This window comes from Ammodytes marinus, assembly GCF_949987685.1.
Source record: "Ammodytes marinus genome assembly, chromosome: 10".
In the NCBI taxonomy this organism is placed as follows: domain Eukaryota; kingdom Metazoa; phylum Chordata; class Actinopteri; order Uranoscopiformes; family Ammodytidae; genus Ammodytes; species Ammodytes marinus.
In genome coordinates, this window is record NC_137214.1 from 21,891,579 (window position 1) to 21,916,935 (window position 25,357).

At 39.3% G+C, this 25,357-nt stretch overlaps 2 protein-coding genes across 2 annotated transcripts; both read left to right on the forward strand.

Annotated features, from left to right (window-relative positions):
• The first annotated feature begins 6,482 nt into the window (after window positions 1-6,482).
• Window positions 6,483-15,881, forward strand: tmem33 (transmembrane protein 33). The gene is made up of 8 exons (XM_080035167.1): window positions 6,483-6,582; window positions 7,572-7,645; window positions 8,943-9,037; window positions 9,147-9,334; window positions 13,272-13,339; window positions 13,638-13,771; window positions 14,368-14,451; window positions 14,791-15,881. The coding sequence occupies exons 2-8, from the start codon at window positions 7,592-7,594 to the stop codon at window positions 14,918-14,920; spliced, it is 753 nt and encodes a 250-aa protein (XP_079891293.1). The 5' UTR covers window positions 6,483-6,582; window positions 7,572-7,591; the 3' UTR covers window positions 14,921-15,881.
• Window positions 15,882-16,617: 736 nt separating this feature from the next.
• On the forward strand, window positions 16,618-22,522 carry bbs7 (Bardet-Biedl syndrome 7). The gene is given in 19 exon segments (XM_080035877.1): window positions 16,618-16,922; window positions 17,093-17,158; window positions 17,301-17,363; window positions 17,470-17,645; window positions 17,737-17,923; window positions 18,023-18,118; window positions 18,193-18,298; window positions 18,549-18,679; window positions 18,969-19,053; window positions 19,260-19,362; window positions 19,510-19,702; window positions 19,842-19,916; window positions 20,021-20,089; window positions 20,315-20,454; window positions 20,852-21,016; window positions 21,261-21,370; window positions 21,455-21,558; window positions 21,720-21,843; window positions 22,098-22,522. Coding segments are annotated over 19 exon segments (2,163 nt in total). The 5' UTR covers window positions 16,618-16,886; the 3' UTR covers window positions 22,232-22,522.
• The last annotated feature ends 2,835 nt before the right edge of the window (window positions 22,523-25,357 follow it).

Sequence of the window (25,357 nt, forward strand, 5' to 3'; positions counted from 1 at the left end):
AAAAGCCACTATTAGGGAAAAATCCTTCCTTTTTGACAATTTAATAGTGCAAACTAATCATCTGGTTGACACGGGCCATTCATCTCCGCACAGGCGGACAAAGACAAGGCCTTTTCCATAGGTTCGTCTGGATCTTGCAGTCTGACCAGCCTCTATTTTGAGATCAAGTGCACAATAAAAGCATTGTGACCGCTTAATGGCTATGTTTGTGAAGCCACCCAAAACCCAGTGTATTAAATGCTTTTTTTTGCAAAGAATGAAAAAGAGGCCAACATGGACTAAAGACCGCAGAACTGAGAATAACCCTGCTTCAATGAGGAGCAGAACTGTACAAAACTTAGTTACTGTTTAAAGCAATCAAAACCTGAAACAAAAGACAAGATAGGGGGTAAAAACTGGCCGTCTCAAAATTGCTTAAACCCCCCAAGTTATGAATTATTTTCTGAATCAATTTAGCGGTGCAGGCATTCTCCAAACATCCTCTTGCGGGAGTAACAAGACAGGGAAATTGATCCGGAGAGACCTCACCTCTCGGTGCGCCTCAATAAAAGAGACATCAGCCTCTCTCGACGACTGTATAATTTTTAATATATATGCAATAAATGTTCAATTTGTTTCCAGAAATGACGGGAAATAATAACGTCAAATTTTAAAGCCATCCATTACAGCCAAACAATGCTCATGCATACGTGCTCTAAAGCAGAGAGCTTTGATTAATTCACATTTTGATTGTGTTTGATAAAGCAATAACGTTACAGCGCTCAACTCTGGACCTATGCTCTGGAACAGTTGGACCACTTTCCCTTCGAGAAAAAACCTATTATTATGGTGGCTGTGCATTGATTTAAAAAATAAAGGCTATATATATTTATCGATATTTATTATATTAAGATCATAGATTCCTTTTTAGGGGCTGTTCTGTTTGTCGTTCAGGGGGGTCCATCGCCAAAAATCTAATTATGAGTGACAACCAATTAAACGTGTCACACTATTTCCCAAAGCAGCATTCATTTTAAGAACTCAGTAGTAAAATCCCCTATAGAATACAAACATCAATTTCCTGTAACGGCTCTTATTGGTCCGACAGAAATTATTAATTCATGAGTTGATTGCCTGCATCAAATGCCACCTTTTAAATGGTGTGTTTGTGGTGCAATTTAGTATCAGATAGAGAATAAAAACTAATTGTGTGTTGTTTTCAGAAAACATCAGATATAACATTACAAATGTGCCCATGTGAAAGAGCACACTAATGTGAAATAAAATGTATTGAAATTGGAGGGATATCTGTAAGAACTAAACTTTGTCTCAAGTGATACCAGATAAGGGTACTTTCCATGTAATAAACAGTATGTTCACTGTAAACACAATATAAACTAACTAAGTGATTATTTAGGAGATTTTTTTTCTTGATTAATTGAATAAAAGGTCATAATGAGTTCAGTTTTAATGTCCCCATAGCAACATGTTTGTCTTTTTAGTTTGGTTGCAGCACAGTGCAGGTAGACGAAGGCCGGGGGTCTGGGATCACTGTCGACTTCGACAAAGTGCATTAAGTTGGCTGATCTCTCTCAAACCATTTGATTAATTCACTCCCATTCAAGCCCAAGCGAGCAAGGAGTGGAGGGACGTGACCAATGACATAATAGGCTCTGTCAAACAGCCTTGCAAAACGCCCAGACCATTTGTGGTGACAATCCTGATGCCATCAGAGCCATTATACGCCCCCATTCAGCCCAGAAACCAACATGGCTTTACTCCCAAAAAGGGAAAAGTCAGCTTTCTGGTGCATCCCCTTTGCCTTAAGTCAACAGTGTTCAGCTGTGGGCATCACATTCCCTCCAGCCTTGAGCACAAAACAATGTGCTGTTTTTATCTCAAAGGGAAAAACAAAATAACTGATACAGAGATTTCCATGGTGAAGTGATTGCTTTCCTTATATGATTTTTAAGTAATTTTGATTTTAAAAATATTAAATGAGAGAAAAACTTTTTTAATTTAAAGAGAAACACAAGGTGCTTGTTTTTAAGATATATCAGTTGATTTAGGAATGAACTCTTGAACTCAAAGCTCATTTTGTATTGCCTGTTATCACCTCAGTGATAATTACATATATTGAAACCAGGATTTATGTGAAGCATTATGCACACATACAGAGACAATAGTGAAGGAAGTGGAGAATTTAATAGATACTGGTAGATGTATACAAAAGGGTTGCAAATATTTACAAGAATATAGAGAAGAGAATGCAGAAAGAAATGCAAGAACTTTTAAACAATCTTTCCTAAAAAATGGATGACTTGAAAGGAAGAAAGATGCATATGAGGAAGGAAAGGATGCAGAGACAAATATTCCACCACTGCATGTATACAGACACATTAGAGCAGTAGCCTACAATTGAAGCCACTTCTGCAAGAACACAAATAATCTTTCCATGGATAGTGTAATGTTTTTGCTCAAATGAGAGAAGAATCATTATTGGTATTCATCTCCTACAAGATGGTCAAATACCGAGGTTCAACACCTTTTATTTAGTTAATTGTTTAAAATAACAGCAGCATACAGGGTTTAATGAAGGGGGCCATGTAATTTTGAGAAATGTTGAATGATCTGATTAAACCAAGAGAGTTTTTTTTTGCTTGAACTGCAAACACGTCACCAGTAACCTCCTCTCTGTGGCAACATCCTATTGTTCTGTTTGCTGCAACTAATTATTGCAGATATAAAAATACGTTTTTTTTAATCTAAAAAAATAAATGTTTGCTTTAATTTGGCACTGAAGTAAACAACCAAATTGACAAACAAGATGCTGCAATATAGCTTGATGCAAAATGATAACCAGAGCCTTGACATCTGTTAAAATGGTACAAGTTCTTATGCCATGTTAGTGACTTTGAAACTGTTTTGCAAGCAGTTCTCACGTCCTTTATTTTAAGTAATTGATTATAAAAATCTGAGATCTCAGGCTCTTTCTAACTGTACATACAAGGAAAAACTGAAACAAAATCTAGTTAGAATGTAAGGTATAACATGTATTACAACAGCTATAATATAGAAATACAATATAATACATAATGAAACATAATATTTTCCTGGTAAGAAATAGCCTGCTAAAATGTAAAAACTGTAGCGTATCCTATAGGCCTACAAGGAGACGAGTAACACTGTTTTCACATTTAGGCTATATTTGTTGCAGTAGGCTATACGAATATAAGTTACAAAAATGTTTTAAAGACTTTTTAAATTCCCTTTAAATCACATGGGATTCATTCACACCGCATCAATATAATCATTGAAATAACAGTGAACGCCTTTCTGAGATGAGCCAACAAAGAGATAAAAGGCGGACAAGTCTGTTGATAACTCGCTTTATTGTTTCTTTAACCAGTCCGAGGGAAATCCACCGTGTCCCTCTTTTCCTCCCTATCAAACCCTCTCTTTCTTCCCCTCGTCTTCCTCGCTTGTCCCGATTTTCCTCTCTTACCACACCCTGTTTGTTTTGGCCGAATGGATCCAGAGACGGAGATGGAGCGATTACAAGCGCACACAACGCTGTGTATTTCTTATAGAAAGCGTTCACTTTGGTCTGTCACTCACGGCCCTGTTCCTTTGTATGTTTCTCTTGAAAACAGTTGATGCAGAATCTTTTAAAAGAATAAAATAAAAATGAGGGGATAAAGTCGAAAATCTTCTTGTTTGCGCAGAGACGGTAAGGTTCAGAGAATCAAATATTAGGCATCTAGGCCTTAAGGCGTATTGTTGTAATAATACAAATATTCGCAGCACTTTTAATAAAACTATTACTAGCCTACTAGGCTAGCCCATTTAGAATAATACAAATAATAAAAATGTTATTGTTATAGATTTAAACGGAATGTTCAACTAACTGCAGTAGGCTATCCTGTGTTATTCAGGTAACATCATCTGACATTTCTAATAAGCAGTTATTATGAAGAACTATTCGTTACGATGACTATTTGTAGGCTATTTGAATTATTATTTTTATTTCTCAAATAGCTGCTCACGTTTTCCTTTAAGCTGCACTAATCTGTCTCTGGTGTAGAACTTGACCGATGCAGGTTTGAACTGCACAGAAGAAAATGTCGACATTCTCAGTGTTTCTGTTTTTATTCTTTCAATAAAATAAATTAAAATCAGCAGTAGCATATTATTTCATGACCGATATTTATCCTAAATTTAAATAGTCCAAATGATTTGCAGGATCTTGACGATGGCTTATTTTCAGAAGACTTAAAAACTATAGCCTATAGCCTACTCTGCGTGAATCTTTCTCGTCGGCATGCAACACTTAGCATCTTTGCAGGTTAACCATCCTATAACAGTAAAAGGTATATAAAACAATCTAGGCCTATAAGCCATATCGTCATTAATTAGTGGTGCAACATTTCTGACAAAGCTATAAAGCATCTCAGTTCCCCTTCATAAGCGGTCGCATTAAAACCCGGGCAGAATATGTTGTCTCATTTAAATTCTCACCTTGATCTCTCTAGTGACTGGTAATGGTCCGAGAGGAGCTGACGCTTAAAGAAATCATCAAGGTCTATCTCACTGTACGCTACCGTTTGGCGAGTTGTGTCTTGCCCAACAAATTAGACGACATTTTAAAGAGAGAGAGAGAGAGAGAAAAAAAAACTAGTAGAAAATAGTGACAATGTTATTTTGCAGCAGGCGGAAAGAGGCATCGATGAAACATAGAAAATGCATGCACGGACGGACTTACTCTGTGTGCTGTGCTGAGCCTCCGCGGTTTAATTAGGCTTAGCCTACAAGCCCTAATTTTCCAATCGCAGATAGTGTCAAAAAAGTCTGCGACTATTTCTCTGAGATTCCCTTTAACAAGTGGAAACTTAGTGTCCTCCTGCACCATTTTATACATGATGAGCCGTCAGTAATGGGATTATTAAACAAAAACGTTTCAGGCGCTGGCGTTAACCTTTTTTAATGCCTAATTAGGTTTTGCAAAGAAATAATTAGATTCTACAGTGCTTACACTGCCTATATTTTCAAATGGCATCTCCAGCAAACACATCATCCTGCGACACTTGTGCCAATAATCTGCGGATGTTTGCGCTAGTAGCAGTCAGTTGTAACATTTTAAAACATGTTGTGACCAAAAAAGGTGCGCTTAAATCTAAAATAATTATCCAACACGGGCTATAGGACCGCATTCAGGAACATGATAGTCTGGTTGAGTGCGCCCTCTTGTGGTTGTCTGCCAACTTACATCTTAATGACAAAGCAGGAGAGCATTTGGATAGGCCACAAGTAGCTAGCCTGTGTAGCCTATAGCCTACCTTATACCTATGTTTGGTACACATAGGCCTACTATTTCAATCTCTGACTGGACCAACCAGAGAGCATATTGGACTTAAATTGAGGAATGTAGTAGGTCTGTGTAAGGGTGGCTAAATGTAAAAAAAAAAAAAAAAAAAAAAAAAAGAGGAGTTAAAGGAGACTTCTCTTATGTGTTTAAGGTTACGCAAGATGTGCCAATTTTTCGGATCTAGGCATACATGACTAACACTATAGCCTACCTTGCATAAAAGCAGTAGTGTGGCAAATCCTTCCCTTCCCGCCCATTTCCCTCATTTAGCCTACTCACTTACCTACATAAACTTCTGCATATAGGCCTAGGCCTACAATAGGCTAAACTATTATTTTTATGTTTTGTAAAGTGCTCTGAGTGAGAAAAGAGCGCTATATAAATAAAATGTATTATTATTATTATTATTATTATTATTATTATTATTATTATTATTATTATTATTATTATTATTATTATTATTATTATTATTATTAATAATAATGATAATAACAACAACGACAACAACAACAACAACAACAACAATAATAATAATAATAATAATAATAATAATAATAATAATAATAATAATAATAATAATAATAATAATAATAATAATAATAATAATAATAATAATAATAATAATAATAAAGGGAAACATAGGCCTAACCTAACCAATGTGTCATTTTGAGTTTGATGTAGGCTAGGCCTAGCCTACTGTTTATCTCTTTAGGCAGGAAGAGTCTAACAAAATCTCCAACAGTGTTTACATTTTCCATTGAATTAAGACTTTTGTATTGAACTAGGCCTAGGCTACGTTTGATTTTTTTTCCCTTTTTTTAAGTGCAGTTAGTGGTTTAGAATAACATAGGCTAGCTATAGGCCTAATTGCCCATGTAGGCCTATTGTTGGTATAAAATGTAGCCTAGCCTAATATAGGCCAAATGTAGGCTAATGCTTTTTTTAAATTTATTTTAAATTTTATTCTTTTGAGTGCATTGCGAATTTATTTTCACATTAGGCCTAATCTTGTGTCAGAATCATAGACATAGGAGCAGGTCATAATTATGACAATGTGCAGGTTTTGTTGCATGTCAGAATGTTCACCACTAGAGGGAAGTGTTGCCTCTGGCAGGTACTTTCTGTCTAAAATATCGCGAGAAGCTCCCGACGGTGTCCAGCGGTGGTGACGGTGACCAGCCAGCAGCCAGCAGCCTGTCACTTAGCACGCGACCTAGTATATCGACGCTGTTACACCGGTAAGATGCTCTCTTGCTTCCATACACATTTATTATCACCCAGGAATATCCATTCTGTACAAGCTCCTTTAGGTTGCCGGGGCAGCTAACGTTAGCCAACGTAACCAGGGTATTATATATTCACAAACTAGCGGAAGTGAAGGCAGCTAGCGTTGATGTTAGCGGATGCTTTAGCCCACATGCTAGTAACGATGGTAACAGAATATTCTAGAGTCACCTGCTGCTAACGTTAGCTCTCACGTTAGCATTCATAAAGTATCATCTGGGTCCTAACAAACTTCGGTCTAGTCTGATTCACTTTGATCGGCAGAAAGGCGCTGCCCCCCACCCCCCATTTTCATCGGTCTTTAATTTAACGAAGAAGTAATTACTTGCCCAAAATTGCTAAGCTAGGTGTGGGTAGCTAGCTGTGTCATTCAGTTCTGCTACAGCAAATTACAGACGCAGTAATTTACTGTTTCATTATGTTGCTTTCCCTGTGAAGGTACGCCTCATTAAATTAACATTTTTCTATACAAAGACACACTGTCGTCCTGGTTTATTTTGCTAAATTTGCTATAATTTTAATATAACCATAGCATGGAATCATTCCCAGCGTCAGTTACCTACGCTGGTATTAAAAACATCACTGAGTGTGACATTCAACTCAAAGTAATGGTAAGATCAATAGGTCTAATCTTTTTGTTGATTGATTTAATTCAAGCAATTGGTTGATTAAATATGTTTTCTAGAAGATGTAAGAAGACATCATCTTACCAGCTTCTTACTATGAGTATTCCGCTCAAGGGTTCATGGTTTTGCCATTTTTCCAGTATTTCCTGACAAAGATAATCAGCTTAATAATTGATTAAGAGAACAGGGATGGCTGCAATCCAAGGAAACCTTTGTATTGTATCAAGTACAAGTAACACGTTGTTAGTAGTGACTTTTTCTTCTATGACTATTGACTAGTCAGTATTGCTTCATGATGTAACTTTTCTTTCCAACAGAGCAAGCCACAATCCCAAAGATGGCTGACACAAACCAACAACAAAGTCCTCCTCCCCCCCAGCTAGGGCCTGTGGTAAATTGGCTGTTTCTCTTGTAGGGGGCCTTTACTGATCCTACATACATACTTACTCATCACAAGGAGTGTTACTGAGCCTCAACCTCGACCAAAACTAAACCCAGGTTAAGATATAACGGGTTTCATGTTCCTGCGGCTCCTGTGATATTTGGTTGTGTTCCACTGCTCTTTTAGAGAGAATCTGAAGGATTGTCATATCCAAGGAAAGGTCATACGGCTTATTAAGAGCCCACAATGAATGAACTGATGTTGTAACCTGTGATTTAACAGAAGGCTTCTGTAATAATCAGTGTGTGTAAATGGCCAGGTTACATAACACACAGTTCAGTAATTCAGTTAGAGCTGAATAAATGTGGCTAAAGTCACAGTGTGAAGCTATAGTTCACTCTCTGCTGTAATTTTATGGCTTCGTTAGGTTCTTTAAAAGTACTGATCAGCACGTTTTCTGCTGATTAAAACTAGTTCCCTCAGTGAGAATCTAGTCCTTTATCCCTCAGATAATATTGGCAATGTTCAAGGGATTTCCAAAGGAGTAGATTCATAAGGGAAGTGTGTTTCAGAGCAGATTTTGTACCTAAACTCTGTACAAAACCTGGATGGAGGAGGTTAACAACCATGCAGCCTAAATTACCATGGTGATGTAGCTAAGTAAAAAAGAGAGCCACCTTTGTGACACTGAAAACTCTTCAGACTTCAGACTCAACATACTATACCTATCTAAACCATTAATCTAGCCTCGTATTACATCCTTTGGGTGTTTGTGTCCATCATTTACAAAGACACAGGTTCTCCAAATCTGAAGGTAGAAAACAATTGCATTTGTTCAATTTAGCCATCACAGTTATGTTTATTTGATAGCTGCAACTGTAATTTTGATTACAGAAAATTCATCTGAAACCATTTTTCCAATTACACTTTTTTTGTTTTAAGGGAGATATGAAAGGGTTCAATCTTCTGTAATGTGATTTTTTTTAATACCAAATAATGTATCAAGATAAAGAAAATCAATTAAATACAAAAAATTAAATGTTTATGACACTTAATTCCAATTTGCATAATAATTTGGAACACAGTGTAGTTGCAGTCTTGCAATATGAGACCCCCTGTCTTTTCAAAATCTGACTCTGTAACTAATGACTAGTTGTCTTCAGGTGTGAGTTGATTGTCTTTAGATGTAGGAGGGTTTCAGTCTTCAGTCTTTTCAAAGTCTTATAAAAGTCCTCTAGTGTAAGCCCAGCATAAGACTTATTACCTAAAACTGCTGACTGTAATTAATGTTTTCTTTTTCACACAGCAATTCTTAATGAGCAACAAGCTGGAAACTGCAATGTGGCTTTCCCGACTGTTCACCGTCTACTGCTCTGTAATGTTTATTCTACCAATTTTGGGGTGAGTTTACTCTGTGACAGACTGACAGCAACACACTGCTCCAACCCTATTCTCTGTTTTCCCAGCCCTAACAGACATGAGAACATTTGTGCCTACTTGTGTATTTCAGACCCTATGCAGCAGCTAACTTCTATCAGCGAGCCCTGTTAGCCAACGCCCTCACCAGTGCCCTCCGCTTGCACCAAAGGCTTCCACGCTTTCAGCTAAGCAGAGCGTTCCTGGCCCAGGCTCTTCAGGAGGATAGCTGCCATTACCTTCTCTACTCACTCATCCTGGTCAACTCCCACCCCATCACAAGTATCCTTTTACCTTAAATGCAGGGCAAATTAATAAAAATGTATATCGGGTACTGCAGCTACAATGCTTTAGCCTGTTGAGACCAGCCTGATCTTGCGAGCTTTACATTTGTTCTCTCATCCGCAGATCAGTCTGTACTTTCTCTCCGTCGGGAGGAGTTCTGCCAAAAAATGACCTAGCCAATCAGAGCCTGCGTTTTGACCTTACTTTTGTCCCTTATAATGGAAGGCAGCTTCTGCTTAGTTCATGTTAGGGATGCACCGAAATGAAAATTCTTGGCCGAAACCGAATAAAATTAAACAGTTGGCCGAAAGGCCGAAACCGAATACCGAAAGAGGCTTTTGCAGTTTTGTTTATTATTTAGTCAATTATTTCAACATTGCATACATGAACTCCCAAATGTTCTCCTCAAACATACCCTACAACTAAAAAGCAACCCTAAATAAATAATTAAACAGTAAAACCTTCAAATCTAAGAGTAAAATTAATATTTTACTAGGAATTAATTTGTGAACCTCTCACTGATTTTTACCTTGACTTATATGAGGATGAATCTACAAAAAGATTGACTTATTGCCTTTCTTCATTTTTTGCAGTGCAGGTTGAGTTGCTCTAAAAAAAACTGCACCACAGCTGCCACCATAATGTTCAGACTTCAGAATTTGCTTCAAAGCCCTGATCATAACAATGAGAGGCTTTAAACGATGTCCATTCTTAGGAGGTGATTGTAACCTTTTCGTCTGTAGACAGAAACTAACGGGGGGAGGCGGCTTGCTGGACATATATTTACCGTACTTTCCGTACTATATGCCGCACTGGACAATAAACCGCAGGTGTTATAATGTTTAATTACCATATGTAAGAGTTTGTGCACAGAGGGGATTGTCGGGAAAGAGATGGCTGCTTGAGGAAGCTCCCACATTTCAACAAACAAGTTGCATATTTGCATAACGTACGTAAGTGTTACCATCTTGTGCAATAGTAGCTATTAGGGATGGGCACGAGTGTTTTCGCTACTCGTGTGATCGCTTGCATTCCTCGAGGATCAATGATTCCTCGTTAAACTTTTTTCTATTTTTAGGACGCAACGCATCTGTCTACAGAACAACGGTTGACCGCAATAAAGCGCTCAATGCTTATGTCAAAAAGTCACAGTTGCCATATGATATTAAGGATTTATTTTCCACAAGTTTAAAACACATTTTCCTAACTGAAAGTAATTAAATAAGCGGGCCACAATTTAAACCGATCGAGTAGGTCTGCGGTGGAGAGAGAAAAAAGAGAGAGAAAAAAAGCATGGGCTGTAGTTGGCTAACATTCAAAATAGACATTTAAAATAAGAAGGGCAGCAAATACAATACAATTATTGTCCTACAATTTAAACACATAGATAGGCTAAATAACTCACCAAAGCAGTAGAAGTAGTAGGCTAGTATATCCAACCGCGTAATGATCACTCCTGTCCGTGACTAATTACCGCGACTAATTCCTCGTTAACGGAACGTTACACCGTCGGCTTTTGAATCTCAATCCTATATTCCATAATAAAGGCTTCTTAAATGTCGTTTGCTCGAATGTGCCCGAAGTCAGCATGGCTTCTTTACGTGATTTTCCAAGTTTTCCAGCACCGCATTCAGCTCCGCGGTGCTGTGGAGACCACACACTGGCTGCGCTGCACGGAGGTGGCAGTTATTTGCGGTTTCTGTTTGACACAACGCTTAGTTTATTTAACTTGGATCAAAATATTTAATTTTGTTAAACTTTATATCCGTTTTGTGCCGTTTTGTACACGTATATAACATTTTAAAATAGGGGCGGCCCGCCGGCCGGCCTAAAGGCTACAAATACTAAAAAAAACAAAAAAACTATTTTCCTCATCCACCAATCGAGATCATTTGAAACGAGGAGTACTCGAGTACTCGATTACTAACGCCCATCCCCAGTAGCTACAGAATATATACTGTGCTGTGTAATAACAGGGTCGAAAAACGGGGAAAAAGTCGCGGCTTGTAGGCCGAAAAGTACGGTAGTCGCGCTGTCAGTTTGCCGACTTGGCTCTGTGTATTCAGGCTCGAGAAATGCAATCAGACCGTAGGAGCCTTTTCCCCCAACAGCGCTAACGGACAGGATATCTCCGGTTATCATTTTAGATGTCAAACTAAAGTTTTTTTTGCGCGGCGGCCCTCACCGGCGAGGTGTCACTTTGAGTGACACCTTTACCAACTGTCACACTGTCAGAGTTTCACCGGGTGAATCGCTGCTTCGCTCGCGCAAGGCTTTTGTGTTTCTATGGTGATTAAACATCAGTCTTGGCCGAGCGTTTTAACTTTATGCTGCATTAAGCATTGCACTGTCTGCGCCGTGTTTCATCCAGTTTGAAAAAATTCTCCCACACTGGACTCTGACATTTTCATGCACGCTCCAAACTGCTCCTGCTGCGCGCTCACAAATAGGCCTTTCACACCGCCGCAAAATCAGCGCTAGTTCCGGGCTAGTTCGGAGCTAGAGACGGTGTTTTGGTTTCACACCGCCAGAGAGCCTGCTCCGGGCTGTAAAAACCGGTTCAACTCAAACACCAGGATTGAGCAGGGTTTGAGATAAGAACCGCTTACGCTGGGGGAGGGATTATCCTGACCAACCAGACCAACACAAACCTCATGCCCGCCATATTTAAAAACACCGCTACTACGAGACGTAAACATAACATAATTACCGAACGTAGCGATCAAATTGACCAGCGAGAATACGCTGTATGGGTCCTGTTTGGTTAGGAAAGCAAAGCGAGAGCCAACACCTGTAAAAATAAGACGTATTCGCCGCTGTTGTTGTGCTTAAAGCTAGCGGTAGCTTTAGCGTTAGCCACAAGAGCAGCGGCGACGTACACACACGTTTACAGTGACGTCATGACGTTGCTCTCTTGCCGGCTCCATGGCTGTCTCCGGTCGATGTGAAACCAACCGGTTCATAACTGGGATAAGGCTGTAACCAGTTTTGAACTGACCCCAGCACCAGCCTGGAGCTGGCTCATGGTTCTTTTTGGTGTGAAAGGCCTAGAGACGTGGACTCGCATACACGGTTACGTCTCTTTACTGCCATTTCCTGGTTTACAAGCACGCAGCTCTTTTAAAAACATATTTCCTTAGTGTCATTTAGTTCGCCAATTTTCGGTAATGTTGTTCCGCTTTTTAACTGTTTCGGGCCGAAAACGAAAATTACTTATTTTGCCATTTTCGGCCGAACTTTTTCGGTGGCCGAATATTCGGTGCATCCCTAGTTCATGTAGTCGTTAATCTAGCCACCTGAGACCAGCGGTATCTCACAAGCTTCACATTTTTCGATCCATGTTGACGTCAACGACTACATGAACCAATCAGGGGCTGCCTTTCAACAACAGAATGAAAATGGGGAGGACCTGGTCTGATAGGAGGTTAGATTGGCGACCACTTGAACCACTCAGGGACTGCCTTCCGATTACGGAAGGAAAAGCAATCAGTACACGGCCCTGATTGCCCGTTCCTTTTCTGACAGTACCACAGAGATTGGAGAAAGTCTAGACGGATCTGCCAGAGAGAAACAAGTGTGAAGCTCTCAAAATCAGGCTGGTTCCGCCTGGCTAACAATGCTTATCTGTTGTGGTTTGTCGTGTTTTCGAGTTGTATTTCACTCAGCGGTGATTTTTTTTCATACGCTATAAGCTACTTTTCTCTCTAGTTTCCTTCTTTCTTGTTGTGGTGATATTTTTTCCAAAGATGGGTTATATGTGGTTTTGGTCCTGTCTCTCTTGATAAACATGGGTGTATTATGCACATCCAAACCCTTTTGGTTTGAATTATAAACATATAACTACTTCTCATAATGCGTCCCCAATAACTGCCAAAAATATTGTGGGAAGTTTATTCAGTGATTTTTCATGTTGAACCTTAACACTTGTGTCCAGTGAGCATCTTTCCAGTCTTCCTCTTCTCCGTGCTTCATGCAACAACCTACACAAAGAAGGTCCTTGATGTGAGTAAAATAATAAGGCAACACTCCCCAGTTGTGACTTGAATGCTGTTGGTCAAATATGTATGACAGAAAGTCTTTTACTGGGTATCGTTTAATCCCCGGGTGCAAAATGATCTCCAGACAAAGTGTTTTAATTATCTACTCAATCAACCAGCCACTAAAATACAAATTCAGCCTGATAATTTACTTTACCTTTTTAATTCTGTTTATCATAATTTCATATCATGTCTGTGTCCCGCTGAAACCATGGCTGCAGCTCTGTTGTCAGCTAATGATTTGTTTAAATGTGTCTCTGCAGTCTGTGGGCGCCAGCAGCCTGATGTTCGTCAGAAACCTCCTGGACAAACTAACAGCCAATCAGCAGAACATACTGAAGTTCATCGCCTGCAATGAAATCTTCTTGATGCCAGCCACCGCTTTCATGCTTTTCAGGTGAGCACACGTGATAGTCAAAAGTGTTTGTTTACTTCTGTTTTATTATTTTATTTATTGGAATGGAATTGGAATTTGATTACATTATATACCAATTTGTGTGCCTGGATCAATGACACTTTGGTGTAAGAACTGATTTTGTTGCTTATGCAACAAAGAGTTTATAAAATCTTACATTGCCAAAAATACTCTGGAGATAATATATTATCGCCAAAATCAACCATTGTTCTGTGTATTCCACCACTTTGAAATTCCCTTAAGAAAAGGGATTTCCAATTCTGTAAATCTGTCATGAAATTAATTTCATAAACCAGCTTATCTCTACTCTGTTATTCAGTAGTGGATAACATGCATTATTTCCATAAACACATTTTTAAGGCATCCTACAAAGCTACAATGAGGCCAGATTGTGGATTGCAATAGATTATACACATGTTTCTTTTGAATGTAACTAGAATTAAGATTGATATTTACAACACTTTGAACGTGCTGAACCAACAGTTATTAATGTTTTTGTGTTTTAAACTTTTAAAATTGTACAACTGTAATGTCAGCTTTCACTAATTATATTATGCCATATAATTTCTTTCTGACAGTGGCCAGGGGAGCTTGCTGCTGCCTTTCATTTACTACCGATTCCTCACTCTCCGCTACACATCCAGAAGAAACCCATACTGCCGGTAAGATATGATATAATACGCTTTTGTCGCAAAGCACAGTTGGTAATGTAAATTATAATTATTTTTTTTATTTTTTTTTATTTTACTGCAAGACAAAGATACAATTATGTTTTAATGTAAAACTGTCCTACATAGGTTTCTAAAGTATAACTAAATGAAAAATGTCTTCCTTATAAAATTATAAAACTGTTCCTTGATGTTTCTATGCACAGTCATTTGATCAGAAATTAACAAACGTACTAACGTTGTTGATTCGAAAGTACTATAATCTGAGGTGGGGAAAAAAGACTTAACTGGGCTTTCTAAACTGAGTATTAAACAAATATGTTTGTGCCACAGCACCTTGTTCACAGAGCTGCGAATTCTTCTGGAGCACTTCATCATGAAGCCTGCGGTCCCCGTCTTCTTCAGGAAGATGTGCCACAGCAGTATCGCCTTCGTCAGCCGTCTCGCCCCCACAGGGGTTTGATATCTCTCCGTAAAAGATGTTATCTTAATATTTTGTTGTTTTCCAACACTTAGGGTGACTTAAACTATGAAGGGGACAGACATTGCCATCAACAGAAGGAACTGTTTTTTGAATGTCAACTTCGCAGTCTGTGCTCCAACTTCTCTGTATACTTGAGCACAGTTGAAGAGCAGCCAGTAATGCACTGAAATCTTTTTCCATCTTCTTAATGTGACCTCATTGAAGCAGTGGACACTCCTCACTTTGTTATGTTCACTGAGGTGGAGCACGGTAGACATCAGCTGTGTGTTCTCTTTGTATCGGCTGTTATTTCTTTCCTTTTATGTTGTTATTTATTCATGAAAACTGCTTATTCTATGATGAAATATTAACATTCAGAGATTAGTAATTTAAATTAAAATGTACTTATTCATAATTAAAAATGTTCTTTGTTTTTTTAATAATCATGTTGTGCTTGGATGGATGGAGGAAGGGGTTTGTTTGCAGTTTCTATCTTGTCCAGTTTCTTTTGTATGTACAAAGCATTTGAGTGATGCTCTGATTTGTCTAAATGCCTAACTTTAAATGTATTCTATCAATGCCATCAACTCGCTCTTTTAACAACATGCAAAATATGTGTAGCTATGATGTCAAAATGGGTGTTGAATTGAGAAACAAGATATCTGCTGCATTTTATAGAATATTTGAAGGTACCAGACATTTTGCTGTAGGATTCATATTTGAAAAGAGTCACACAAAGCATGTCATGCTCCGGAATGCATCCTGACCTTGTTTCTCAGTTTGATTTCACTCTTTTCAATTTGGTTCTGTCATTTGTTGCAATGTAGATTCCATGCCTAATGCATGCTCTGATTGTTTTCCCTTGCCATGTTTAAGGTGTTTATTTGCCTACAGACAAACCACATTTCTATGAACAGAATAAAATGATCTCTTAATTAAACCAATAAAATATTAAATAACAGTCATGTGGTTTGTGCTCATTTGTTTGAATTACTCGAGTGGATCTTGGCTTCATAAACAGATTTACACAGTTTCTGCAACCCATAGATATGAAATGTATATATTTCTATTCTGAAAAGCTATTTTAAACAACATAGTCTAGTCTTTTACGACAATAGTATAATTATAATTCAACTCGTTCACATTTTTAACGTTCGTTGTTTTTTCTGTTGTATTATTAATCGCATGATATGGATGCATATAGGGATACTCGGGGGGCTACTGTATAACATATACCTGTACAATCTAATTAATTCTTGCTATTTACTATTTGTGTGCCAACATTAGACATCATAATGATGATCATTGTGTTTTGTTTGCTTGCGTTAGATTGTGCACCTGAGTTTGAGTACCTGATAAAGTGGTTCTTGAGTGAATATATTTGGTGTATTACATTGGAAAACCAACACTACACAGCTTTAGAGCTGAGTCAGTTGGTGCCTATTGCAAGTTAACCAATCACGACGAGGCGTCAATGTGTGAATATACAATGCAAGCCAATGGCGTTTCAGCTTGTTACGGCTGCAGCGTTGCCATTGGAAACGGGTACTGCGTCGTTCATTTGGTTCTCAAGTGTAGCATAAAATGTTTCCGCCTATATATATTTGCGTTATAAAAAAGAGTTAAGACCAACATTTATAGAGCCTTATACATGTGTTTGGAGGTCGCTCAGTGGGTTTTGTTAAAGATGATATCTGTTCACCAAAGTAGACGCGCATACCAAGAAGTCGTTTAGCCAATTTGCCTCCTAGCTTACGTTAGCACGTCGAGCTTATCTCCTTGCTTTATGTAGTTAATCCTATTCTCGCCCAACCTTTATCGTCGTCGCCTACTTCGAGTTATAAATGGCCTTAGTATATAACGTGGCCTGCAACAAATGAGCCCTACAGTGTTACCAGCGGATACGCTACCTGGAAGATTTGGACCAAACTTGTATTACCTCTGAGATACCCATTGGAGAAAGAAGATGGAGATCCACCTCAATAGAGTCGATTATATCCAGGTAACACTAACTACTGTCGCTGGTTTATGTTGCCCTTTAGAAGTATATTATTCTGACATTGGATTTTAAACATTTACTGTAATATCATCGTGTCTCGTCTAACTCAAACAATTTTAATCATAGGTCAATGTTTGTAATAATAAAAAATAAACTCTGTATCGTCCTAACAGGTTGGTGTGACATCCCAGAAAACTATGAGGCTGCTTCCAGCATTGGGAAAAAAGGCAACCCAAAAGGTATTTTTCATATGTCAGAAAAAAAAGCCTGTGGCTCACCTTTTAACCTACATTTGTAAGAGTTTGTTACAGTGTATTTTCCGTAACTTAAATTGTTTCATACTACAACCATATGTTCTAGGTTAATGTGTCTTTGTTTCAGGTTGCTATCGCTGACCATGATGGTATACTGACGTGTTTTGGGATGAAGAAAGGAGAAGCGGTGGTGCGTCACCTTGTTAAGATGTGTCTTTCCTTATCGTACAGCCAGTTCAATCTCAATGTGTTGAAGTTCAGTTTCTAACTTAGAGAAACGGGTCTCTCTGTTGCAGCCTGTGTTTAAAACACTTCCGGGTCAGAAAGTAGCCAGAATGGACCTTGGCGGAGCTGTTGGAACTCCACAGGAGAAGATCTTTGTATGCTCTGGTTCCCAGGTCCGAGGATTCACCAAGAAAGGCAAACAGTTCCTCACGTTTGAAGCCAACCTCACTGAGAGCATAAACGCCATGTAGGAACCATTTTCGACTGACTTGCTTGATTGAATCCTGAACTATGTGCTTTTCACTGTCTTGAGCGGTGTCGTTTGTCTTTTTTTGCAGGCATGTCTCAGGCTCTGACCTTTTTGTGTGTGCCAGTTACATCTACAACCACTACTTTGACTGCAAGGACCAAGACTACTACCTCTCTGGAGACAAAATCAATGATATCGCATGTTTGTCCTCAGAAAATCTGACTCGCCTCGTCCCGGTCCTAGCTTGCCAAGATCGGGTTCTCAGAGTCTTGCAGGTAGAGCAAGATTACATTTACTGTTCTAATTTTGACTCAGAAATGTGTTCTACCTTAAACAATCAGATGAGATCCATAATTCATTTTTCATTCTTGTAGGGATCCGAGCTTGGATATGGCATTGAAGTGCCTGGCCCACCATCTGTCTTGGAACTGTACAACAAAGATGGAGGCAAGTTAACCTGTCCTTCGTGCTGTGTACTAAAGCAACAAAACTTAAATCTGCTTCATAAGTTACATAACACAACGTAAATGATTTGTCCATAGGAGAGGAAATCCTCTATGGAACTACAGATGGCAAAATAGGATTGGTTCAGATTGGTGAGCAATCAGCTGCAGCCAAGTGGGAAATCGACAATGACAAAAAGAAAGGAGGTATGTTGTTTGTGTGACTATACTAGGGTTTCACATCTTTCACTGATATGTTAGTTTAATACCAGTCATTTTCCACAGCATATACATATTAACTTGGTGAAACCATGACAAGAAACATTCCATCTTCTTTATTTGAATTGTTTTGTCAAGATAACAATATTGCATTGTATATTGGTTGTTTGCAGGAATCAATATGTCACAATTTCAGGAAGCTCCATCGATAGATTTAAGCTTTTCTGTCTCCTGTCAGGTATCCTGTGTGTTGACATGTATGACATTATTGGGGACGGAGTAAATGACGTGCTGGTTGGCAGAGACGATGGAACAGTTGAGGTGTATGGTTTCGACAACACTAATGAGCCCACATTACGCTTTGAGCATGTGAGTTTATGAATCACACAACTCATCAAATATGGGTAATTTAATAGCTATATATCTATCCATCCCATCCCAATTCACTTCAAATGTAGTAATAAACAACAACTGAATATGTTTTAATTTTTTTGACACAGATTTTGATATATTTTCTTTTTCTTTTGTGAATTATATTGATTGATTGAGAATTGATCATATTCAGCTTAATTTTAGTAAATATTCAAGTAAGCGTCTCTGAAAATTAAAAAGAAATAAAAGCTTACATTTCAAAGTTTTCTGTCTCTTCTGACTTCAGGTGTTGTCAGAGAGCGTGACTTCCATTCAGGGAGGTTGTGTGGGGAAGGAGTCGTATGATGAAATCTTGACTGCTACTTACACAGGTTGGATCATGTTCAAAACGTTCTTTTTAACAAGAAAACTTTTCTATTGTCTTGCCTGTCAAACTTCTACATTTCTTCATTCTTGATGAGTGAACCACAGTAGGTTCTTTAACCATCTGACATAGTATGTGTTAAAACCCCAACAGTGTGAAGAAGCCGAAAGAGATCACATGTACTAATTACTTCTTACTCATAACCTCTTTCAGGTTGGGTGACTGGTCTGACCACTGAGCCCCAGAAGGCTGAGGCGGGCCACGGAGAAGAGGTCAGGATGAGTAAGGAGACCATGTCCAAAGTGGAGGCACTCAGGTATCGGCCAAAAATATGCTTTTATATCTCATCCTACATTACTAGAATGCGGTTCTTGTGCCTTTTTCATGTGTTGACTTACTTCATGAAGGTAGCATGATTTCAAAACAAATCCATTCTTCAGTCAATCATATTGTTCCTTTCCAGGGCAGAGCTGGAGCAGCTGCAGGTAAAAGTCCTGCAGGGCCGCGAGCAATACCAGCAGACGTCCCAGTCCAGCACGGCCGTGTCTGCTGTGCCCGTCTTCAGCGTCAATGATAAGTTCACTCTCTGCCAGGACGATGCCAGCTACAGCCTCACGCTTGAGGTGCAGACTGCCATCGATAATCTCCTCCTCCAGGTCTGCTCATTAATAAATCCATGTGGTTACAACCTCTGGTGCCCACAGACTCTGCTAATGATGACTATATTATACACCTGTTCGCATGCTGCAGACATAAACATGCAAATTGTAAGTTAAAGATGATTCTCTTATGCAGAGTGACGTCCCCATAGACCTGCTGGATGTGGATAAGAACTCAGCTGTTGTCAGTTTCAGTGAATGTGATTCAGAGGTGAGCTCTGTGAAATCTTTACACAAAGAACAAAGACATAATTGTACTAATAAAGTCCCAAACCTGCTGCTGCCAGAGGCCTGACTCTTCTATTCTGTTTCCAGCAGCCTAATGGGAACTTCCTCCTGGCCACCTACAGATGTCAGGCTAACACTACCAGACTCGAGCTCAAGGTAACACTAGCATCAAAATTCATTCTGCACTACATGGTGTGGCATTGTGTTACTCATACTTCTTTCATTACAGGCTACATTACGTTTGTTTGGGTTATGCAGGCTTTGGTGTCACAGAAAGGACCCAGCATATGACTCAAAAGGAGAAAACATTTCTGTCTGATACTGTAGCTGTTTTATTATCAAAACAGCGACCTATTTCATCCATAATAACTGTTGTCCTAGGTGAGGTCCATCGAGGGACAGTATGGGACCCTGCAGGCTTACATTACTCCCAGACTGCAACCCAAGACATGCCAGGTCCGCCAGTACCAGATCAAACCTCTGTCCCTCCACCAGCGGACACACAGCATTGACCAGGACAGGTAATGACTTCAACTGAAAAATCTAATGACATTTGAACTGGATCCTATCTGAAAACTGGGATTGTCCAGAATAGATTAATAAGATTCTATACATGTGAATTGGAGTTTGAATTCAGTTATCAAATTATTGATTTATTTCCTGTGTTTTTCATAACTCCAAGGCAAAGGTTTTGTGAGCGATGATTCCTAAAACCAGGCTTTCTCAATTCACTGCAATGACATAAAAGGCATTTTTGCTTTATTAGACAGTTTGGAGAGACAGAGATTAAATGGGCTATAAAGGGATGACTTGCAGAGAACTACCCAACGCTGGATTGGAACTCAGGTCAACTGGGACGAGGACTCAGCCTCATGTGTTTTTTGTTTGTTTGCTGTTTTGTCTCGGTCTGTCACACAGGCCCATGAACAGGCTCAGTCTGGTTGGACAGTTCAGTTTTGCTGAGATCCACTCCTGGGTGGTCTTCTGTTTGCCAGAGGTTCCTGAGAAAACACCAGCAGGAGAGAGCATCACTTTCTTTTTCCATAACACTTTTCTCGGGACGCAGCTTGAGGCCACTTACTGGTAAATACTAGTTACTTCTATTCTAGGATTGTTTATACAGTGTATACTGTATCTGTAGAGATTGTGAAAAACTGACAAGGGGTTACACATTCTCATCATCCTGTCTGATGCCGCCTTGAAATATTTTATCTATGTTTTTTATGTAATTTACTCAATTCATGTAAATATATTTTTTGGGGGGATTAGTGTTATAATCTTCTTGTACTCAAACAGGTTTTATATTCTTCTGAATTTGTCATTTTAGCAAAGGGGAGGGTCACTTCAGGTCAGACAACATCTCTACAATCTCCATTCTGAGTGATGTTCTTTCTAAAGAAGCTACAAAGAGGAAAATCAACCTGAACAACTCATATGGTGGGAGTTGTATGATTTGCCAACAGTATAATCTGTAGCAATTTGAATCCTTTTAATCCTTTTATTTGTTTGTTAATCTTCCAGATATCAATGATGACTCTGTGATCCACACTTTGAAGATGATACATCCAAAGTTGGAGTACCAGTTGTTGTTGGCTAGAAAAGTTCAGCTTATTGATGCACTTAAAGTAAGTATTGGTTACATTTGTCATCAACTCTAAAGCTGTTTAATTTCTCTCGCTTTGTATGTCCACAAGCCCACCTTTGTTTGAACCAACAAGTTCTCACCCATTCTCTTAAGGGTTTATTTTTTAACTTACCTTCACCGCACTTTTTCTCTGATTGGTAGGAGCTTCAGGTTCATGAGGGAAATGCGGAATTCCTCATCCCAGAGTATCGCAACATCTTGGATGAGTCTACCAATCTCCTGGAGGAGTACAAAAAACAGCCAGCGCACCTCGAAAGGCTTTATGGTGAGGCATTTGCATTGCATGTTACTCACACTCCTATCAGGACACAATTTAATAGATATCACTTCCTCCTTTTAGTGTATGATTTGCTTCTTTTTTTCTTTTTTTACATTTGTCAATTCAATGCTAAGACTGACAACTGTGAGCAGATTACGGTCGGGGAAATCAAACCCTACTATATGAGCCTTACATTATGAAGTAGAGCGTGTTGAATGTCGGTACTTTCTATTACTTAGTTTATTTTTTTTCCCCTGTAGGAATGATCACAGACCTCTTCATCGACAAATTCAAGTTCAAAGGCCAGAATGTGAAAACCAAGGTTTCTTCATTGCTGGAGATACTCGATAATTATGACTTAAATTCTCTGTTAAACTTTTTCAATGAGGTATAATATCATGTAGATCAGATGATACTTATTTATTTGTCTTGACTTGTTATTTGTGCTAATTTTGTATTGTAAATACAGAAGTTGTGTTTCATGATAGTTACTAGCAGTGCCAATGGCATACGGTCATTTAGATACTGTTTGTCCTAACTATGATGTACAATATTTCGATATTAATTCTATTTTGATAACATCTAAAAACACAGTTAGTTATGAATAAACCACTACAAGTTTGCATGGAGAGTTCGGGTTCCTATCTTTGTTAGCAGCTAGCTACATTTGGTTTATTATATACCATAGAACTGAGTTACCCCTCTTTAAATAAAAATGTAAACTTTGTTGTGACTGTGCTGACGTTTTTATTTCTAAGATGGCTGATGGAAAATATAATGAAGACATGCTACTAAGAATATTCTATATTCTAGAAGGAGGCTTTCTGTTGTATGATGATACCATGAGATGTATGTGACAAATGTTGAATTTTCCACACAGTATGCTAAAGTCTTCATCAGTAATGTCTGCAACCACTTGATTAGTAAATGGTAGTGAAAACATCAATTAACATACCTCTTCTCTTTATTATATGTATGTGCTCTTTGAATTTAAGACCTCAGAGTATTACAGGTAATTTGATGCGGCACTCTCACTTACTTACTTACTTACTTATGCCTCTTCTTCCCCCATGGGAAATAAGGCCGATACAATGTGTCTCCATTTGTTTCGGTCTTTGGCAACATGTTGTGCCTCGCCCCAGGTAAGGTTCATTTCAGCCAGCTCAGCTGTAATCGTTCTCCTCCAAGTGGTTTTTGGCCTTCCACGCGTTCTCTTTCCTGTTGGTGTCCATCTCAAGGCAACCTTGGGGATACGCTGACTGTCCATTCTTAGAACATGTCCAAGCCATTTCAGACGTCGACGTTTGATGTCGTCCACCACGCTGTTTCCTCCGGTTTGTCTATATAGGTCTTGGTTGGAGATTTTCACTGGCCAGAAAATGCGGCAAATTCTTCTCAGACAGTTGTTGTGAAAGACATTAAGCTTTATCATGTCGCTTTGAACAACTCGCCAGCACTCCGAGCCATATAACAGTACTGCCTTTACGTTGCTGTTATACAGTCGGATCTTAGTCTGTAGGCTGTATTGCTTGGACTTCCAGATAGGCCGAAGTATGGCAAAAGCGCTACGAGCTTTTCCAAGACGTGCGTCGATGTCTTTGCTAGCTGCATTATCAGTGCTCACAAGACTTCCCAGGTAGGTAAATTTGTCTACCCTCTCAAGTGGTGTGCCGTCTGCTGTGATGGGTGTTTCTGTAGTTGGGTTGATATACATGATTTGAGTTTTGGAGGTGTTGATATTTAAGCCTGTCTGCTTTGCAAAGTTATGCAGTCTTTCAGTCTTCTCCTGCAGATGGTTATGATTGGAGGACAGAACAGCTAGATCATCTGCAAAGTCTAGGTCTTCTAACTGGGAGTACATAGTCCATTGGATACCTCTTGGCTTGTCTGCTGTGGTTTTACGCATTATCCAATCAATGGTAAGTAGAAAAAGCATAGGTGAGAGGATGCAGCCCTGTCGTACGCCAGACTTCACAGGGAACCACTCAGACAGCTTTCCATCAAGAATAACACTGCATTCAAAGTGCTGGTAGAACAACTCTATTAAGGTGACCATCTTAGGAGGGACTCCGTAGAACCTTAGGATCTTCCATAGAGTGTCACGATGGAGGCTGTCGAAGGCCTTCCTGAAGTCGACAAAATTGATGTAAAGGGGGTTGTTCCATTCTAAACACTGCTCGATGATGTTTCTAAGGGCAAATATCTGGTCTATGCATCCTCTACCTCTTCTGAATCCGGCTTGCTCTTCTCTGAGTTTGGTGTCAATACTTGGGCTAATTCTGTTTAGGAGAATTCTACAGAATACCTTTGATGGTACGGATAGGAGTGTGATGCCTCGCCAGTTGTCACAGTCTTGAAGATTACCCTTCTTTGGGAGCTTTACAATGAGCCCTTTGACCCAGTCGTCCGGGATAGTGTCCTTGTCCCAGATGGAATGGAAGAAGTTTGTAAGAACCTTTGTTGAAGTTTCAACATCGGCCATTAGCATTTCTGCATGGATTCTGTCAATTCCACACGCCTTTCTATTATTCAAGGCTGCGATTGCACGTCTGACTTCATCTTTACTTGGTGGACTGGTGTCAATGTCCAGGACAACATCTGCTGCTGGTGGATTTGCGGAGTCATCCGGTTCCGGTCTATTGAGGACTTGTTGGAAATGTTGTACCCATCGCGTTGCTTGTTCGGTTTCTATGGTGAGGCTGTTCCCATTAAGATCTTTTACAGGGGCAGAGTGACTGTTTTTCTTGCCACAGAGCTGTTTGGTTATCCTGTAGACAACTCCTAAATCCCCCCTGGTAGCAGCATGTTCAGCTTCTTTCGCAAGCTCCTCTACAAAGGATCTTTTATCCCTCCTGGCACTTCTCTTCACGTCACGATCTTTGTTCTTGTACGCAGCCTGGGCCTGTTGTATTAATCTAGGTGATTTGGTGCTCAGCATTTTGGCCTTGAGCTCTTTCCTCTCTACTATTTTCTTCCACGTTCCCGGTGTTAACCACTCCTTATTCTGTTTCTTTCTATAGCCTAGGATACTTTTTGATGTCTCAACATAGGTGTTCTTTATCGTCTCCCACCTTGTCTCCATGTCAGGGTCTTCGTTGGTATCAGCTAAGGCAGCAAAGCGGTTTTTCAATTCTACCACAAAGTCTTTTTTGGTCTTTGGGCATTTCAGTTTGGCAATGTCAAGGTGTTTCCTTTGCATGCTTTCCTCTTTAATTTTGCGTAGTTTTAGCTTGATGATTGCTATAACCAGATGGTGATCACTGTACACATCTGCATCACGACAAACTCTCACATTTTGTAGAGATCTGCGCCATTTCCCGTTTATTGCAATGTGATCGATTTGATTTGATGTGCGGCCATCAGGCGAGTTCCATGTAAGCTTGTGGATGTTTTTATGTGGGAAGATGGTACCCCCTATTACGCAGTTGTTTTCTAAGCAGAAGTCTGCGAAGCGCCTGCCGTTATCATTCATCACCCCGCAGCCATGCTTCCCCATAGCTCTTTCAAAGTTGCTATTGTC

Excerpts from the sequence above, each read along its gene's own strand:
- tmem33 (XM_080035167.1), top strand. The coding sequence starts at position 7,592 with ATGGCTGACACAAACCAACAACAAAGTCCTCCTCCCCCCCAGCTAGGG. Across the intron at positions 9,335-13,271 it reads CAACTCCCACCCCATCACAA|TGAGCATCTTTCCAGTCTTC; the intron begins GTATCCTTTTAC and ends ACTTGTGTCCAG. Across the intron at positions 13,340-13,637 it reads ACACAAAGAAGGTCCTTGAT|TCTGTGGGCGCCAGCAGCCT; the intron begins GTGAGTAAAATA and ends GTGTCTCTGCAG.